The 21,049-nt window shown below is 42.3% G+C and overlaps 1 protein-coding gene across 3 annotated transcripts in view; it reads right to left on the reverse strand.

Moving 5' to 3' along the window:
- Positions 1-20,239: 20,239 nt before the first annotated feature.
- The window catches only part of LOC309545194 (uncharacterized protein), a 176,405-nt gene continuing 175,595 nt past the window's right edge, over positions 20,240-21,049 (reverse strand). For all 3 annotated transcript variants that reach the window (XM_082244331.1, XM_082244329.1, XM_082244330.1), the window contains one exon: positions 20,240-20,683. In XM_082244331.1, coding sequence (XP_082100457.1) covers positions 20,626-20,683 — 58 coding nt within the window. In that variant the 3' untranslated portion in view covers positions 20,240-20,625. The remainder of the gene's footprint in view (positions 20,684-21,049) is intronic.

Genomic DNA, 21,049 nt, shown 5'->3' on the forward strand with positions numbered 1-21,049 from the left:
ACGTCAATGCAACCTCACCTGTACCCCTCAATGCAGTTTAACCCATGTCCGTCAATGCAGCTTCACCTGAGCCTGTCAATGCTGCTTTACCTGTGCCCGTCAATGCAGCTTTATCTGAGCTTGTCAATGTAGCTTCACCTGTGCCCGTCAATGCAGCTTTACCTGAGTCCGTCAATGCAGCTTTACCTGAGCCCGTCAATGTAGCTTTACCCGATCCCGTTAATGCAGCTTTATCTGTGCCCCACAATGCAGCTTTACCTGAGCCTCTTAACGCAGCTTCACCTGTGCCCATCAATGCAGCTTTATCTGTGCCCGACAATGCAGCTTTACCTGAGCCTCTTAATGCAGCTTCACCTGTGCCCATCAATGCAGCTTTATCTGTGCCCGACAATGCAGCTTTACCTGAGCTTGTTAATGCAGCTTCACCTGTGCCCATCAATGCAGCTTTACCTGTGCCTGACAGTGCAGCTTTACCTGAGCCTGTTAATGCAGCTTCACCTGTGCCCATCAATGCAGCTTTATCTGTGCCCGACAATGCAGCTTTACCTGAGCCTCTTAACACAACTTTACCTGTGCCCATCAATGCAGCTTTATCTGTGCCTGACAATTCAGCTTTACCTGAGCCTGTTAATGCAGCTTCACCTGTGCCCATCAATGCAGCTTTACCTGTGCCTGACAGTGCAGCTTTACCTGAGCCTGTTAATGCAGCTTCACCTGTGCCCATCAATGCAGCTTTATCTGTGCCCGACAATGCAGCTTTACCTGAGCCTCTTAACACAACTTTACCTGTGCCCATCAATGCAGCTTTATCTGTGCCTGACAATTCAGCTTTACCTGAGCCTGTTAACGCAGCTTCACCTGTGCCCATCAATGCAGCTTTATCTGTGCCCGACAATACAGCTTTACCTAAGCCTGTTAATGCAGCTTCACCTGTGCCCATCAATGCAGCTTTACCTGTGCCCGACAATGCAGCTTTACCTGTGCCTGTTAATATAGCTTCACCTTTGCCCATCAATGCAACTTTATTTGTGCCCGACAATGCAGCTTTACCTGAGCCTGTTAATGCAGCTTCACCTGTGCCCATCAATGCAGCTTTACCTGTGCCTGTCAATGCACTAACCAGTGCAGGGGAAGAGAGAGAGAGGAAGAGGAAAGCTGGCTGGATCATCACAGAGTGCGGATCATCCCGCTGTAACAGCTTTAATTTTAATTGCCGGGCGCTCGCCGACACACACAGTCCCGCCTCCTGGCCCGGCTCCTTTGATAGACATCACACGTCCTGGTTGGCCAGGTGTTCTGTCTATCAAAGATGCCGGGCTGGGAGGCGAGACTGTGTGTGTAGGCGAGCACCCGGCAATTAAAAATAAAGCTGTTACAGTGGGATGATCCACGCTTTGTGATTATCCAGTCCGTCAGCTGGCTGGTTTTCCTCTTCCTCTCCTCTCTTCCCCTAGCGGCTCCCGGAGCAGCCCCAAACTCGCCCTAAATAATTTTCCACTCACAAAATGCGAGCAGGCGAGTGGAAAATTTGAGGGCTGATTAATGTATTATACAATTAAATCTCCCAGTATTGACAGGACCCCTGAAGAAGCTAAAAGTGAAACGGGTAGAGATCCTGCGATTTTCAGAGATACCTGTGGAACCCAGAGAACTTTATCTCATCCATCTCCAATCATAGGATATTTGTTTATAAAACGGGTATCCCCATAGTCTTCTTCCTTGCGATATAGGGGAGAGCCTGTTGCTTAATGTATTATGAGGAGATATTGTATCTGTTTCTGTACTGATTTTAGAAGATCTTTTTATAATAATCAAATAAAATGTATATTTTTATATAAACACAATTTTTTTTTTTTTTTTTATCTCTGGGCGGTTATGAGTGGCTACCTTTAAAGTCCCAATTTCCCTTTTTCTTTCCATTTTTACTTAATATATATAGGGATGTGGAGCCACTACTAATTTAGTCTTGTCTCATACTTTTTGGATTTAGTCATATCTGAAATAGCTAGCATAACTGAACAATAGACTATCGACTAAACCAAAATGTCAAGGTTTCTGTAAGAACAAGCATTACATTAAAAAGAGTTTCAAATATTTGCCTTGTTACTTCCTTAATGGCAAAAATTCATAGCAGGCTTCTGTACTACAAAGAGAAGCTAAAGTCAATAATATGGTTACAATAATCCAATTTCAAAGCTATTCAATTGACAACATATTGTACAACCAGGAAATCCCATTTAGGTAATTGTGTATACACACATAAGAGATTTATGACACTGTATACCGAAAGAAGTTACAGCCTTTGTTTTATTTTGCATTGTTGCAAGCCTATTAATGTGTGATTTTTACAATTTTGTTTAACATCTTCTGTATTATTATTAAGATATCATTACACTGTATCTTTTTACCCTTTGCTGAACAGATACATTCTACATCAGCTCAGCATAGATTGGAAATTGGATTGCTTTTTCAGTTCCATTACTGTGAGGTAAAAAAAAATGGACTGCACGGATAATGCTGTTTGATGTTATTGCTTTTTAGAAGCATTTCGATCCACACTATATTACCAAAAGTATTGAGACACCTGTCTTTACACGCACATGAACTTTAATGGTATCCCAGTCTTATGCTGGCCATACACTAGTCGACAAATTGTTCGAAAATCTGTCATTTGGTCCGTTCATTCGTTTTTTGTCCAGTTAATGGGCACAAATAGAAAATCGATTTTAACTTTTCAGAGCTGAAAAATCTAAGGAAATGTTTGGAAAATTCTGCCGAATGAACGATAAATTGAAAGGTTAATGTGTTTCTTGCCCAAACTGTTTGCACTAGGCATATGTGACAAAATAAACAAAAAACAGATTAATTTACGTCCATTGAAAGATTTTTCGCTCAAAATTCAGTCATTAAACGATGGCACGATCGTCTGCTCTCACGGCTGAGTCTTCGTTTTTCGAAAATGAATTTGAACGATTTTTCGGCTAGTGTATGGCCAGCATTAGTCCTATAGCATTCAATATTGATTTGGCCCATGCCTTGCAGCTATAACAGCTTCAACTCTTCTGGGAAGGCTGTCCACAAGGTTTAGGAGTGTGTCTATGGGAATGTTTGACCATTCTTCCAGAAGCGCATTTGTGAGGTCAGGCACTGATGTGGACGAGAAGTCCTGGCTCACAGTCTCCGCTCTAATTCATCCCGGGTGAATGCATTATCGGGTTGAACTCAAGACGCTGTGCAGGCCAGTCAAGTTCCTCCACCCCAAACACACTCATCATGTCTTTATGGACCTTACTTTGTGCACTGGTCCAAATTATTTGGTGGAGGAAGGGGGGGGGGGTTATGCAGCGGGGTTGTTTTTCAGGGATTGGGCTTGGCCCCTTAGTTCCAGTGAAGGGAACTCTTAAGGCATCAGCATGCCAAGATATTTTGGACAATTTTGTGGTCCCAACTTTGTGGGAACAGTTTGGGGTTGGCCTTTCTGTTCCAACATGACTGCGCACCAGTGAACAAAGAAGGTCCATAAAGGCATGGATGAGTAAGTTTGAGGTGAAGGAACTTGACTGACCTATACCCAATAGAGCGCAGACTGTGAACCAGGCCTTCTCATCCACATCAGTGCCTGACCACACAAATGCGCTTCTGGAAGAACGGTCAAACATTCCCATAGATACACTCCTAAAACTTGTGGACAGCCTTCCCAGAAGAGTTGAAGCTGTTACAGCTGCAAAGGGTGGGCAAACTCAATATTAAAACCTACGGGCTAATGCCTCGTACACACGTATCGATAGTTGGCCGTGAATTTTCGGCCAACGTCCGATCGGCCGATTTTCAGCTTGTTAGTACGATGCTTTCGACAACCGACTCCGACTTTTCGGCCGAAAAAAATCTGGTGTGCAGGCTATAAAATTTTTGTTGGCCGTCAACAGAACGGCCGATTTTCCGTCAGTCAGTACAGATTTCGGCAGACAAAAATCAGATGAGCAAGACTGGGCATGCTCAGAGAAGAAAAAACACACAGAAAGTAAACCAGCACATGACATCACTTCTGAAGTTGGTTTTTGCTGGCCGAGAAAATTTGTGTGCAATCTAGAGCACATTTCAACCAACACAACAACACTGGACAAAAGACGGCCGATCGGTCGGCCGATAATCGTTGCGTGTGTACGAGGCATAAGACTGAGATGCCATTAAAGTTCATGTGTGTATATAGGCAGGTGTCCCAATACTTTTGGTAATATAGTGTATGCTCCTAGCAGGGCTTTTTTTCTCAGAGAAAAGGTGCAGGGACTTGACCCTCTCCCCTAGACCACACCTGTCTCTGCCTCTACCCTCCCCTAGAACTTCCCCTAAGACTACCCCTTGTCTCCACCCCTACACACCTCCTAGCACTTCCCCCCTTAGAGAACACATAACCAAGTATAATTTGGGGGCTATACATGTAATTTTTATGGAATTTGTTAAAAAAAAAAAAGTAATGTAGTAAAATGCATAAAACATTAGAAATATCCAGCACATACCAAAGAAAGCTCAGGGGCACTTCAGCAGGCCCATATCCAGCAAAGAGACAGCCCCATATCCCGCAAGAGACAGTCCCACATCAAGCAAAGAGACAGCCCCATATCTTGCAAGAGACATTCCCCATATCCAGCAAGAGATATCCCCATATCAAGCAAAGAGATAGACTCATATCCAGCAAAGAGACAGGCTGATATCCAGCAAAGAGACAGGCCCATCTCCAGCAAAAGACATTCCCCATATCCAGCAAGAGATATCCCCATATCAAGCAAAGAGATAGACTCATATCCAGCAAAGAGACAGGCTGATATCCAGCAAAGAGACAGGCCCATCTCCAGCAAGAGACATTCCCCATATCCAGCAAGAGACATTCCCCATATCCAGCAAAGAGATAGGCTCATATCCAGCAAGAGACATTCCCCATATCCAGCAAGAGATATCCCCATATCAAGCAAAGAGATAGGCTCATATCCAGCAAAGAGACAGACCCCTCCCCAGCAAGAGACATTCCCCATTTCCAGCAAGAGATATCCCCATATCAAGCAAAGAGATAGACTCATATCCAGCAAAGAGACAGGCCCATCTCCAGCAAGAGGCATTCCCCATATCCAGCAAGAGATATCCCCATATCAAGCAAAGAGATAGGCTCATATCCAGCAAAGAGAAAGACCCCTACCCAGCAAGAGACATTCCCCATATCCAGCAAGAGATATTCCCATATCAAGCAAAGAGATAGGCTCATATCCAGCAAAGAGACAGACCCCTCCCCAGCAAGAGACATTCCCCATATCCAGCAAGAGATATCCCCATATCAAGCAAAGAGATAGGCTCATATCCAGCAAGAGGCATTCCCCATATCCAGCTAGAGATATCCCCATATCAAGCAAAGAGATAGGCTCATATCCAGCAAAGAGACAGACCCATCCCCAGCAAGAGACATTCCCCATATCCAGCAAGAGATATCTCCATATCAAGCAAAGAGATAGACTCATATCCAGCAAAGAGACAGACCCATCCCCAGCAAGAGACATTCCCCATATCCAGCAAGAGATATCTCCATATCAAGCAAAGAGATAGGCTCATATCCAGCAAAGAGACAGGCCCATCTCCAGCAAGAGACATTCCCCATATCCAGCAAGAGATATCCCCATATCAAGCAAAGAGATAGACTCATATCCAGCAAAGAGACAGGCCCATCTCCAGCAAGAGGCATTCCCCATATCCAGCAAGAGATATCCCCATATCAAGCAAAGAGATAGGATCATATCCAGCAAAGAGAAAGACCCATATCCCGCAAGAGACAGTCCTGTATCCAGCAAAGAGACAGCCCCAAATCAAGCAAAGAAACATCCCCGTATCAAGCAAGAGATATCCACACTCAAATCTTAGATGGATTTGACTAACAATTTGAAGCTGAACTCTAACTTACATTTTATAAGCAGGTACAACAGACTGTTTTTATTCCTTTTGGGATAAAGGTTTTACATAAATAAATAAAAGCTGACCATTGTAAGCACACCTGTCAATATTAAATGGTTTGTTTCAGCGCTCTAACTGCTACTTTGTATGACAGCTTGGTCTGTTAAAGTAAGTTAAAAAATAACACACTAACTGACTTGATCACCAGGTGTTAAAAAACGAATGCAGCCATCACATCTAAGAATTGGGTTTAATGCCACTTTAAGAAAAGATGCAATATATACATATTACTCTTCCATCAGTCTTGGCAAAATGTGATATCATATACAAATAATGATTGGAGTGTCCACCATGTCAAGGCTGTTTTTCACTTATAGATTGTTTAACCTTCTAGCGGTATTCCTGAGTGTGGCTCGGGATTACATTTCACTGTCAAAAGCGGTAATCCCGAGCCACACTCGGGGTACCGCCAGAAGCATCGCTAGATCCTGGTAGAGGGGTTACTTACCTTGTCACCGGGATCCAGAGATGTATCCCGGTGGTGTGCGGCGGCGGTTCTTCCTCCCGATGCTCTGCGTGCCCCGGCTTCCGTCTCCTGCGACGTGACGCTCGCAGGGGGGTGGAACCGGTGGCAAATTCAAACGTAAAACACACCAAACACACTGATACCTTGCAAAATAAAATAAATTCACATTAGATTGCCCCCCAGTGCCCTTTCCTGCAGTTTTACTGTACTTTTTATGTATATATATATATATATATATATATATATATATATATATGTATATATACAGTAAATATATATTTATATATACACATACATACATACTTTAACTTATTTATAGTCATTTATTATATTATAATTTATGATTTTGTGTTTCAAATTTTATCATACCCGAGATGTTATAAAGAAGAACGCACAGTAAAAAAAAAAATCATATGTAAATAGCTGGTTTGGGCTGCTCGTTCTTAAGAATTATATGCAAAATAATTGTACCGCTTCCAGCACCTAAAATCGGAAAGAATCATACCGCCAGGGAGGTTAACCCCAATCTAAACAAAAGGTTTTATGGAACAATTTTTTACCATTTTTATATGTAGGCCGTTTTATGCTTTAAATTGGCAATTCTATAGTTTAAATTCTGCTTATTTTTATTTAATAATATAGCACCTTATATTGGTCAAGCTTTTAGACTTTCTATGTCAGATGATATAAGGATTCGTTATCTTGCAAACATTGACAAGACTAAGACCCCGTTCACACTGGGGGACCTGGTCACCTGACAAGTCGCCGTGGGTCGCCTGCCATAGAGTAGCAGAGGACCCATTCTAATAGGAGCGACACAAGTCGCCCTGACTTAGAAAAAGGGTCCTGTACTACTTTGGGGGGTCCTGGAGCGACCTGCATTGACTTCAATGATATAAAGTCCGTGCATGCCGCTCCGAGGTTGCGGAGCGAGCTGTGCACCGCGACTTCACAGGTCGCCGGAAGTCGGGTCACCTGTATGTGAACTGGCTCTAACACTCTACTGTTTTGATACTGTTGTTCTTTTGCATTATCTTATCCTTAAATATGTTCTAAAAAAAATGTCTTAAAACATTAGCTTTTTTTGTAGCTAATGTAGCTGGATAGAAGCTAAGCACAGCTTCTATCCAGCCAGCAGGTGGAGCTCTAGTCTACCTTCCTTGTTATTCCTAGTGTATCCATTTCAGCTGTGCTGAAAGAAACTCCTTGTTTACAAAACCTGGAAAGAGCCATCACAGCCGGGACTCATCCCTTATGAGACCTCTAAATATCAGATTTTTAACAGATAAGTATAACTGCAAATCAAGCTTTAATGCTGTCAATTTAGCTAACAATCTTGCTCTAGGAGCCCCTTGTTTTGCTTTTTTTTTTTTAACAAAAAATATACAGATAGTGAAAACACTGGGAGAAGCTCACAGTGTGCATACAATCAGAGAAAGCATTTTCAGGGGAGGAGTAAGTACAACTGTGCAAGACTGAACATTAGCTTGAGTTCAGCTTTAAATGTAAGCATGGAAATGTCCTTGTCTAGCTTACCCTACCAGCTAATACCCTGATCTAGCGTCAAAATAGTTGAAACATTTTACCTCAGCCTACTTACCAGTTATGCTGTCTGTGTTAGACAGTTGACATTTTTCTCACTTTATAGCCTTATTAACTGCGTGAGGAGCAAGTACAGTTGGGGTAATTGTTTTTATCCACCTGCACTTTGTATTCTGGACTAGCTTTACCCACTGATGTTATTTTTAAAGCCCAATCCCATTGAAGGGATTTCACCTATCCCTGTGACAGGAAGACAGGAAATAGGGGATTTGTTAATATTGGGACAGAAAAACACAGACATAAATTATCCCTAACAGAGATTCTAACTGTCCCCAAAAAGAAAATGTTTTCTTGAAGTCTGTGTCCACACTGGAGAGATCCAGGACAGGAAGTGAAAGGAACTTTGCCAAACAGGGACAACGGATTACAATAAAGCCTGATAGGGGTTGTATTTCTTCTGCACTGTGTGGAAAACTGAAATAAAGTCCTTGGTTGCAGTTGGGCTTTATATCCAGCCAAACTTTGAGCCATAGCACTGGCTTAGCCATGCTGTTTGCAATTTAAAATGTCAACTTTTTTTTTTGCCTTGGTGTGTACAAGTCAAAGCACACATTCCACTTATTCTAGTCTCCTTCATAGAACATACAAAATCTATTTATGTTTAAATATAGTTAAAATCATCACATTTAATTGAGCACAATGGAAAAACTACCACCATATTGCAGTACAAATGGAGTTTGCTCAAATGGTTGCTTTGGGTCCTGGGCCACCTGCCAGGTTGCCCCCTTATTCTGGCGCCAGGTGCTGGGAATATTTTTTCAGCACCCAGTGGCAGTAAAAGTCCTCGGACCAGAAGGGAATATGCACAGAGGAGGGAGAAAATCAATCACCACTGAAAGCATCACATGAAACAGAGATGTAAGATTAGCCTGTGATAGATTTCATTAGTGGACTTTGCAGTGACACTGTGAAGGGTTTGTGGGGGAAGTAAGGAGAAATTAGTGCTCTAGGGCAGTGTGATATAATTTGCTGCTCAGTGATTGCAGTATTCTAGTCTGCATCTCACCAAGGTAATACTTAAAATCTGGCCTGTTAGTGTGCCCTGAGGACTGGAGTTGAGAAACACTGCTCTAGGGTTTAATGGGGTTAAGGAAGAAGAGAAGATAATATGAGGTCATAAACAGTTACGAAAGAAAGGGGGCTGATCCCAAGGGCTTATCTGACGTTTGAAGGTGTTAGAGAAGTTGGAGGCTGATCTAAGGTCTGAAGGCATTAGGAAGAAAAGGCGGGCTGATCCAAGCTCTGAAGGGTTAAGGAAAAGTGTAGACTGATCTGAGGTTTGCAGGAGTTAAAGAGGAACTGGAGACTGAGGTGAGGTTTAAAGGGGTTTAAAAGGAAGCAGGGGTTGATCCAAGATCTGAAGGCATTAAGGAGGAAGAGGGCGATCTGAGGTTTTGCATGGGTAAGGGGAGTTTATTTGAGGGTATGAAAGGGTTAAGGAAACTGTGATAATAAACCATGTATTTCTCACATTGACACTAAAACCAGAAGTTTTTTTTTCCCATTAACTACTGGGACCAGGCCACTTTCCCAACTCTTGAACCTCCCACTAACCCTGAGGCATTTTAACTCTCACTTACCAATAAAATTTTCTTTCCACTTATCAATGACACCAGAAATGTTTTCTTATACCGACCAATAATGCTGGGGACTATTTGCTCCACTGTCCACCAACAGTGGGGTATTTTTCCTTCCCCTGACCAATGTTTCTGAGCACTGACCACCAACACCAAGGCTTTTTTTTTCCATTGACCAGTATTTTAAGGGGCACTGTGTAACTAAAGTATTAAATTATCTCAACAGTCACTGGTTGGCTCGCAGTCCCCAATTATGTTAATAAACTTCTTCTTTGACATACCGAAGGGTCAGACAAAAAATGCATACATAATGGGAGAGTTTATTAAAAATAATCTTCTGTTCTGAGGTTTATGATTATGATTTTCTTTAAGACTCTTGCTTGTGGAATATTTTATGTTTACAGGGATAGTGGCAGAAGTGTGGTGTACAATGTGTAGATTCTATATAACTGTGATACTTTTAAACCTTGCCCTCAAAGGGGAAAGTGTTTCTTTGAATTAGCAACAGTGTCATTTTAAAAAAAGTGCACATTTCCTTTTCTTTCTAATTACATAACCCAAAGTGCATCACACGTTATTCATAACGCCCTTCCCAGTTGTTGAACACGGTCTTTCACTCAACTTTCCCTTTTGTTAGGGCCAAATTATAGGCCCTCCTGAGGTGAAGTCTAGGAAAGATCTGGAATCCTTACAGGCAATTGAAATACTGATGACGGGCAGCAGATATATATATATATATATATATATATATATATATATATATATATATATATATATATATTATTTATTTATTTTTACAGTGATAACGTTCAGACTCTAGTACTTTATGCCAGGTATTTGGGTTCCATATTCCTTCAAGATCTAGAAAAATCCAACTCTAGCCAGCGGTGTGAATTTTTGAAATGTATTTGGACATAACTTGAATCTCAGAAATAAAGAATGGGCAAGTTATTCAAAGAGGAGGAGTAGACCTCCCAGTTAACTCAACAGATACTCACAAACCTGGAGGAGGGAAGGGAATAGGTAACAAGGAACTGGAGGGTGAGAGAGAAATGAAGCAATGGGTAGCCGGAAGCAGAAATGAAGCCGAGGCCGTGGGGGCTGAGATAGAATAGCAGAGACTGGATGTAGCTGAGATGTAGCAGAGACTATGGGTGCTTCGGAGACTGCAGGGGAAGCCGGGGTGCAAAGGAGGCTGCTGGTGCTGTAAAGGTCCATAAACACATGGATGAGTGAGTTTGGGGTGATGGAACTGTCCTTAACCTGATAGAACACCTTTGGGATTAATTAGAGCAGAGACTGCGAGCCAGGCCTTCTGGTCCACATCAGTGCCTGACCTCACAAATGCGCTTCTGGAAGAATGGTCAAACATTCCCATAGACACACTCCTAAACCTTGTGGACAGCCTTCCCAAAGGAGTTGAAGCTATTATAGCTGCAAAGGGTGAGCCAACTTAATATTGAACCCTACGGACTAAGACTGGGATGTCATTAAAGTTCATGTGCGTGTAAAGGCAGGTGTCCCAATATTTTTGATAATATAGTGTATATATACTGTATATTCCATACAGTAAAGTGAACGTCTGGCTGACCACTGTGGGAAACAAACATATGAAACAGACTTCTGTTGCAAAGTTTCCTATTGGTTGCGGTAATAAAACAGCACAGTATGTGGCAGGTTTTGTAAAGTTTCAGCCATATGGTGCAAAACATGAAAAAAAGAACTGTTAAAGATAGTCAGTTAGCAGAATGCAATAACACTATTTGCTAAGTGTCAAATTAATTTGACTTTAAAAATGTGTTCATAATTTTTCTTGATCTGATCAAATCTGAAACTAAATTCGACTTGTGGTTAACATAGGGCTAGCAAACTGAATCCTGTTGATGTCAGAGTTAAAGCTGCTAACTGCAAGAGGAGCAGCTGGCATTTTTAAAGCCCATTTCACACGGGGAATCCAATCAGGTACATCTGTTCGTTTTTTACATAGACCTGATTGGACCCTTCATGCATCCCTATGGACCGGCCAATGTAAATGGACTTGTGTCAGTTTACACTCGCCTACCTCCAATCGGATCAGTCAGGCATAAATGGATAAATGGACAGCCGATCCATTTACTTCTGGCTGCCCATAGAGTAGAACAGGCTCTGTCCGTGTCCGCTCTGCATAAACTGAGCAGACACGGACCTATCAACCACCAGCTCTGCTCTGCTCTGCTCAGCAAGGGATCTCCCCATGTGAAAGGGGCCTAAAAGAAACTCTTTTCTAGAAACATGGAAGCTGCTATTAGACACCACCTTCTAAACATGCTGCTATGCTATTATACTGACCCACTGGGTTCAATAAAGTTTAGTATCAGGAAAGTCAGAGTGAAGCCAGACATCTTTATTTGCATGCTTGTTCCAGGTAAAGGACACAACATTTTGAAGCAAGAAGATGACATGGCAGCCAAGCAACTAGAATTTGCAAAATGACACATAGCATGGGCTAGCAATGTCTTCACGCTTCTTTCAGAAAGCTTTCCTTCAAAACAAGCTTTTTTTGGCTTTTCTCTGATTTTCATCACTTTGGACATTATTGCTATTATACAGGATTTTTATAGCGCCAACAGTTTCTGCAGTGCTTTATAATATAAAGAGGGACAATACAACAACAATACAATTCAATACAAGAGGGTTAGGAGGGCCCTGCTCCTGGAAGCTTACAATCTAATAGGAAGGAGCTGGTGGAGCCCAAGGTAAATTGCCATTCTCCATTGTATGGCATTGCTGAATAGGCCTGGGACCTAAAGCCAGGTACACATGGCCTGAATGTCATGAGACATTAACCAGTTCAAAAACTGGCGAGCCAGTGTTTACCAGGCTTAAGGCAAGCCATACAGGGTGCAAATTTCTTTCCTGCAACTACGGGTTGCAGCAAAGAAATTTGCACGATTCCCCCATCGACACAGACAGTGCTGACAGGGAAATCAGCAATTGTCCTCTTCCGGCGGGTGGGGGAAGCCACCCCTGCCTGGTGAATACAGTGATTATCGCTAGCAGCTATAGCAGCCACGAACAATAATCACAAGAGAATCTTGCAGGTTGGTTGTACCCAAGTTGATAGATCGATCAACTTGGTACATTCAGGCCTGCCCATTAACGGTTCCAATCTCCGCCAGTTTCTGCCTAACCGGCCGAGATTTTAACTGCTTATGGCCAGCCTAGGACTGCAATAAAATTTTACAGTCCTGTTAACTACTTCTGACCAGAAGATTTTTTCCCCTTAACCACTTAAGCCCCGGAGGATTTGGCTGCTCAAAGACCAGGCCCTATTTTGCGATTCGGCACTGCGTGAATGTAATAGACAATTGCGTGGTCATGCGACGATGTACCCAAATTAAATTGACGTCCTTTTTTTCCCACAAACAGAGCTTTCTTTTGGTGGTATTTGATCACCTGTGCGATTTTTACTTTTTGCGCTATAAACAAAAAAAGAGCGACAATTTTGAAAAAATAGCAATATTTTTCACATTTTTTTTATATGTAATTCTCCAAAAAAATGTAAAAATCTAAATAGCAGGATCGCATAGCCTCTGTCATGATCTAAGGGAGAATGACAGACAGCTGTGTTTACATCAGCCGTCTGTCTTTCTCCCTCTCCTGCAGGAGATTGCGAGTGGCCGGCGGACAATCGGAGCCGCCGGTCACTCGCGCAGGGATGTCAGTGAACGAGCGGGGGCGGGAGCGCTCGCCCCCGGCAGCGAGCGCTCGCCCCCCTACAGGCTCGTCGGTTTGCCCAGGAGCGGCTGACTGCCGCAGTAAATATACTGTAGGCGGTCGGCAAGTGGTTAATGACCAGGCCATTTTTTGCGATTCAGCACTGCCTTACTCTAACTGACAATTGCATGGTCGTGCGACGCTGTGTCCAAATAAAATTGATGTCCTTTTTTTTCCACAAATAGAGCTTTCTTTTGGTGCTATTTGATCACCTGTGCAATTTTTATTTTTTGCGCTATAAACAAAAAAGAGCGACAATTCAGAAAAATAAATAAATAATGTTTTTCACTTTCTGTTATATAACATTCCCAATAAAATAAAAATAGTTAAAAATCTAATTTTTTCATCATTTTAGGCCAGCTTGTATTTTGCTACATATTTTTGGTACAAAAAAAATCCCAATAAGTGTATATTGATTGGTTTGCGCAAAAGTTATTACGCCTACAATCTAGGGAAAAGATTTATGTAATATTTTTTTATTTTTTACTTTTTACTAGTAAAGGCAGCGATCAGCAATTTTTAGCGGGACTGTGACATTGTGGCAGAAAGATTGGACACCAAACTGACATTTTTGACACTTTTGGGGGACCAGTGCACTAATACAGTAATCAATGCTAAAATATGCACTGTTACTGTACTAATGACACTGGCAGGGAAGGGGCCAACACCAGGGGCGATCAAGGAGTTAAATGTATGCCTAGGGGGTGTTTTTTTTATATCTGTGAGGGGGATGGGCTTATGGAAATAAACACAGAAATCTGTGTTCCTACATATTTTTGGTTAAAAAAATCGCAATAAGCGTATTTTTATTGGTTTGCGCAAAAATTATCGCGTCTACTAACTACGGGAAAGATTTATGTCATTTTTATTGTTTGTTTTTTGTACTAGTAATGGTGGTGATCTGCGATTTTTAGCGGGACTGCGACATTGCAGCGGACAGATCGGACCCCTTACTGACATTTTTGACACTTTTGGGGGACCAGTGACATTACTACAGTAATCAGTGCTATAAATATGCACTGTTACTGTAATAATGACACTGCCAGGGAAGGGGTTAACACTGTGGGTGCTCAAAGGGTTAAATGTGTACCTAGGGGCGTGTTTCCAACTGTATGGAGGTGTGGCTTGTGAAATGATCACAGAGACCTGTGTTCCTATATAAAAGGATCACAGGCGCTCTGTGATTATTCCAGAGAGAAGAACAGTCAGCTGTGTTTACAACAGCTGACCGTTCTTCTCCCTTAGCGGGGAACGATAGTGGGTGTGAGGCGGCAATCGGAGCCACCTGCCCCGTGCATCGGAGCCCCTGCTGCCAAATGGGGGCGGGAGCGCGCCGCCGCCGGCACGCACTTGCCCCCTAGCAGCAGGCGCGCGACCGACATATAACTACGTCGGTTTGCGCAGGAGGGCCGCCCTGCTGCAGTATAACTGCGGGGAGCGGGCCTTAAGTGGTTAAAGTGGAACTCAAGTTAACTCAACAGATACTCGCAAACCTGGAGGAGGGAAGGGAATAGGTAACAAGGAACTGGAGGGTGAAAGAGAAATGAAGCAATAGGTAGCTAGAAGCAGATATGAAGCTGAGGCTGTGGGGGCTGAGATAGAATAGCAGAGACTGGATGTAGCCTCTGACATCAACAAGGCATTTTCCTCCACAGAAATGCCACTCACTGGATATTTTCTCTTTTTCAGACCAATGTCCGTAACCCGAGAGATGGTTGTGCATGAAAATCCCAGGCAATCAGCAGTTTTTTAAACACTTAGCCCCTCTGTCACCAACAACTATACCATGTTCAAAGTCACTTTCTTCCCCATTCTGATGTTCGGTTTGAACTTCACCCCACTATGTCTAGATGCCTAAATGCAGTTGCTGCCATGTGATTAGCAATTTGTGTTACCAAGCAATTGAACAGGCGTGCCTAATAAAGTGGCCAGTAAGTGTACATACATATACATTTTTATATGCATGTGTTTGTAAATGCGTGTAAAGGCGGTTCACTTTAGAGACGTATTCTGCAACTCGAAGCACAAGCACACCATCCTTGTGTCAAGCAATCACAGTTTTTGAATTGCAACAATCAACATTGCAGAATTGTTTTCTGCATTGCCGATCATGATTATTTAATAAATGCCTATTTATAGCACAAGGCTGTTGTGCTGTTAAAAAACTCTTCAGAACCATAATACAGAGAGTCATCAGTCTGATCACTTCAGCATCCAGTATTTAATTTAGTAGCTCGTGTTTATATGGTATGTGAATTATATATGGATATATTCAAGCCTGACTGCATTATTAAGCCTAGTACACACGCAACGATTATCGGCCGACCGATCGTCCATCTTTCGTCCAGAGTTGTGTTTTGTTGGTTGGAATGTGCCTAGACTGCACACGAATTTTCCCGCCTGACAAAAGTCTACTTCAGAAGTGATGTCATGTGTTGGTTTGCTTTCTTTGTGTTCTTTCTTCACTGAGCATGCCCAGTCTTGCTCATTAGATTTTTCCCTGTCGAAATCTATACTGACTGCACGAAAATCGGCCGTGTTTTGACGACATAAATTTTATAGCCTGCACACCAGATTTTTTTTGGCGCAAAAAGTCGGAGTCGGTTGTCGGAAGCATCATACTAACAAGCCGAAAATCGTCAGATCGGTCATCGGATGAAAATTCCCTGCCAATTTTCGACGCGTGTGTACGAGGCTTTAGCCTCAACCCAGTCCTACTATCATCAGTGATTGGCTGCAAGCACTCTCTTCTCTTGCAGTGTCATTCTTTACTGGGACCTCTCTGCATAGCAAGTCATGGAGTTGGGACTATCCATCTATTCCCTATGCAATGTTAGGTGGAAAGAGTCCCATTATTCCTTAACACTACCTTCTGTGCTAACAACCACAGGAAACAGTGGGGTTGATTTATTAAAACTGGAGAGTGCAAAATCTGGTGCAGTTGTATATGCTAGCCAATCAGCTTCTGACTTCTGCTTGTTTAACCACTTAAGCCCCGGAAGATTTTACCCCCTTCCTGACCAGGGGGTATTTTGCGAATCAGCACTGCGTGACTTTAACGGACAATCGCGCAGTCGTGCGACGCTGTACCTAAACAAATTTGACGTCCTTTTTTTCCCGCAAACAGAGCTTTCTTTTGGTGGTATTTGATCACCTGTGCGATTTTTTGATCGTGCGCTATAAACAAAAAAAGAGCGTCAATTTTGCAAAAATAACAATATTTTTCACATTTTTTTATATGAAATTCCCCCAAAAAATATGTAAAAATCAAAATTTTTTAACATTTTCGGCCAATTTGTTTTATGCTACATATGTTTGGTAAAAAAAAATCGTAAAAAGCGTATTTTGATTGGTTTGCGCAAAAGTTATCGCGTTTACTAACAAAGGGAAAGATTTTTGTCATTTTTGTTGTTTTTTTTAACGCGTAATTGCGGTGATCTGCAATTTTTTTTTTGCGGTACTGCGACATTGCGGCGGACAGATCGGACCCTTGACTGACATTTTTGACACTTTTGGGGTTACCAGTGACATTACTACAGTAATCAGTGCTATAAATATGCACTGTTACTGTAAAATTACACTGGCAGTGAAGGGATTAACTTTATTTGAGAGGGAGGGGCTGTGTGTGTCCCTAGGGGCGTGATTCTAACTGTGATTGGCTGTGGCTTGAGCTGTAGGAACAATGATCAACGGTCCTACATAGTAGAACCGTATGATCATTGTTTCTACACAGGGGAGAATGACAGGCGGCTTGTTTACACTAGCCGCCTGCCTTTCTCCCTCTCCCCCGACGATCGCCGAGTGACCAGCGGACATCGGGTCCGCCGGTCACACGCGCGGGGGGGGGTCCGTGACCGCGCGGGAGCGGGAGCGCGCAGCCGGCGGCGTGCGGGAGCTCCCCAGAGCCTCACAGGCTAGTAACGTATATATACGTCACTTTGCCTGTGAGTAGCTGACCGCCACTGTATATGTACTTGCGGCGGTCGGCAAGTGGTTAAGCTTTGACAAAAAAATAAAAAATAAAAACTGGAAGCTGATTGGTTTCTATGCAGAGCTGCACCAGATTTTTTCACTCTCCAGTTTTAGTAAATCAACCCCAGTGTTTAGACTTAAAGTGTTACTAAACCCATAGCAGCAAAATCAGTCTGTATACAGTATGCAGTAAAGCATGCTTGTTATACTCAATGTGGAACCTAAGGGGTCAATCCTCTGCATTTTTGTAAAAAGTCTGCTTGATCCTGTCTTCTCTGATCCTCCTCTTCTTCCACTGACCCCAAAACATGTCCAGATAAGACAGAGCCTTTGAGTCAGGCTGCACATGCTCAGTTTGGTGTGTATTGCTAGAGAGTTTTTTTTCTTGGGAGAGTGCATGTGATCAGCACAGAGCCAATCAGTACTGTCCAGACAGAGTGTCAGGGTTCCTGGATCCTGATAGGACAGCTCATTGCAGTATGAAACTCTTCTACAAGCTTTACTAAGAACTTAGTCACAAGACTGCTATATACTGCTGATGAGAAAAGGTATTTAGCAGTTTATATTTACTAAAATAATTGCATTTCCATGTTCTGTGTACTGTGGGAGACCAGATATAGTGAATGCATGGTCCTGGGTTTAGTAAAGCTTTAACCACTTTAGGACCGCTCACATTGCTGCTACTGCGGCAATGTGGCACGATCCCGTCCAGCGACGTAGACCTATGTCGCTGGACTCCTCCCCCTGTAGGCGGCGCTCGCGCGCCGCCGGAGGCGCGCTCCCGCTGTTTTCAGTCACAGCGGGAGTCCGGCCAGGGGAGGAGCGGCGACGATCACCGCTGCTCTTCCCCGATCGTCGGGGAATCTAGTTTGGAGATCCGCCCGCTTGTGTAAACAGAGCAGGCGGATATCCTAAGTGACAGAGAGTGACAGATTGCAGTGTTCAGCATAGCTGAACATGCGATCTGTCCCTGTGTCACTCAGTCACCTCCCCCCCCCACACGTCAGTAAGCACTAGGCATACATTAACCCCTCCCTCTCCAATAAAATTAACCCCTTCCATGCCAGTCATTTTTACAGTAACAGTGCATATTTATAGCACTGATTACTGCAGTAATGTCACTGGTACCAATAAAATTAACCCCTTCCCTGCCAGTCATTTTTACAGTAACAGTGCATATTTATAAACAAGCAAAAAAATTTGGGGAGCAAACCCTGAACATGTATATCTAAAGCCAGTGCAGCTATGGACCAAGCAACATGTATATTAAAAAAGAATAGCGCACACATGCAAAAGAAATGACTCTCAAATATGGAGACAATCCATAAATAAAAATGGGGATTTAGTCCCACCATATGGCCATATCGTGCTCAAGCCCACCACTGCGTCAAAGTACCCCATTATCAGTGGGTCCTACACTATCCATAAAAAAGGGGTGAATCCAGCCTCTCTTACCCTTGGAGACAACACTCCTTGCTGGGAAGGTGTGCTAATGCACTACAGGGGACTCCTCCTATATCTACTTGATCATTTTTACAGTAACAGTGCATATTTATAGCACTGATTACTGCAGTAATGTCACTGGTACCAATAAAATTAACCCCTTCCCTGCCAGTCATTTTTACAGTAACAGTGCATATTTATAGCACTGATTACTGCAGTAATGTCACTGGTACCCCCAAAAGTGTCAAAAATGTCAGTCAAGGGTCCGATCTGTCCGCCGCAATGTAACAGTCCTGCAAAAAAATCGCAGATCGCCACCATTACTCGTTAAAAAAAAACCACCAAAAATGACAGAAATCTTTCTCTTAGTTAGTAAACGCAATAACTTTTGCGCAAACCAATCAAAATACGCTTATTGTGATTTTTTTTTTCCAAACATAGGTAGCAGAAAACAAATTGGCCAAAAATGTAAAAAAAATTTGATTTTTACATTTTTTTGGGGGGGAATTTGTTAAAAAAATGTTAAAAATATTGTTGTTTTTTCAAAATAAATGCTCTTTTTTTGTTTATAGCGCAAAAAGTAAAAATCGCACAGGTGATCAAATACCACCAAAAGAAAGCTCTGTTTGTGGGAAAAAAAGGACGTAAATTTCATTTGGGTACGGCATTGCACGACCGCGCAATTGTCAGTTAAATTCCCACAGTGCCGAATCGCAAAAAGTGGCCTGGACGTAAGACAGCAAAATCCTCCAGTGGTAAAGTGGTTAAAGTGATGTCTGACATCCCCTTTTGTGTGGGACTCATGTGTTGCTCTGTATCCTTCAAAACAAAATTATACAGAAAAAATTAGAATGTCCCAGAAATATCCTCAAACCTCTCAAAGGAATCAATGACAAAACATAATGCTGGGGTGGTCTAAAAGTAAAGCCTCGGAGAGTCACCCCGAGCCTGCCTCATTAATCCAGAGAGACATTACTAGGACATTAAGTCAGTTTCGGTAAGGGACCTCTGGTATGAAATGGAAAAACACAAAAAAGGAGGCCAGGCTTGGTGGAAATACAACAAACCAGAAAAAAGGGGGTGAGGAGGTTTGTACATTTTTTCCTTACAATTCCTGCAGGGAGATGAACCAATCCATCAAGTTCCAGTCTTGGAGAATAACTGGGCAAAGACATTTTTTAAATAACTTTTTTTTTTAATGAGAAAAATGAATAACAAAGGCAAGCTATTATACAAATAAAATGAATGTTATTTCAAAGATATTTATTTAGAAAGGTGATAAATAAACATTTAAAGTATGTCCTTTCGTCAGACAAGGATGGGAAACTCAGCATGTTGCATTCATCATAAAATATTGCAACCATTTATATCTGTATAAAAAAACACACACATTGTTTCGGCAAATACAACTGCCATGTTATTAAATATGCATAACAAGTGTAAATTCTCTTGTAAATGGGTTTTTAGGAGCAAATGCAGAAATATCCATATTTGTCATCTATGCATCTCTTTATCTTAGTGTAGTTTTGCATATTCAGAAGGGAAACAAAGCAAGGAAAGAAACCACTTTTAATAAGAGCGAGAGTAGGATAATATTACTATATTATCATATCATTTCACTGTAAAATCCAGAGATACCAGCAAACGTTTTTGTTGTTTTAATTAATAAATCTGTTGTGTATAGCAGCTGTCATCGTCTGTTTATTATTCTTTGACAGATTAGAAATTGAATCTGACATATTTCAGTTTATGATAAAAACAGTTCTATTCCCATAAGCATCGTTGCAATGTCTTCAGTATGGCTTTAGTGCTTGTCTATTCCCAAACCATCAGCACTTTACTGAAAGGGATGATCACATGGGAGCAGGAATCACTGAAAAAAAGACAGATAACAAGAAATTAGATTGTGTTCCTTTACAGAAGAACATGTATTTATTTATTTATAGGTTTACTTTTCCTTCATGTAAATGTACACACTCAGTGGACAGTTATTGGATAAGGATTTAGGATAAAATAGCCAAACAAAGGAACATATGGCTGTATCTAAATACATGCAGCCACAGTCAAGAAGTTAACCGGTTGCCGACCACACGCCGTCTATTTACTGTGGCAGTGTGGCTCTCCCAGGCAAACCGACGTAGGGATACATAGGTCAGTCGCGCGCCTGCAGCTAGGGGGCGAGCGCGTGCCACCGCCGGCGGCACGCTCCCACCCCCACTCGTCAGCGCCTGACACCCGC

The sequence above is a fragment of the Pelophylax lessonae genome (assembly GCF_965119305.1).
Source record: "Pelophylax lessonae genome assembly, chromosome: 2".
NCBI classification, from domain to species: domain Eukaryota; kingdom Metazoa; phylum Chordata; class Amphibia; order Anura; family Ranidae; genus Pelophylax; species Pelophylax lessonae.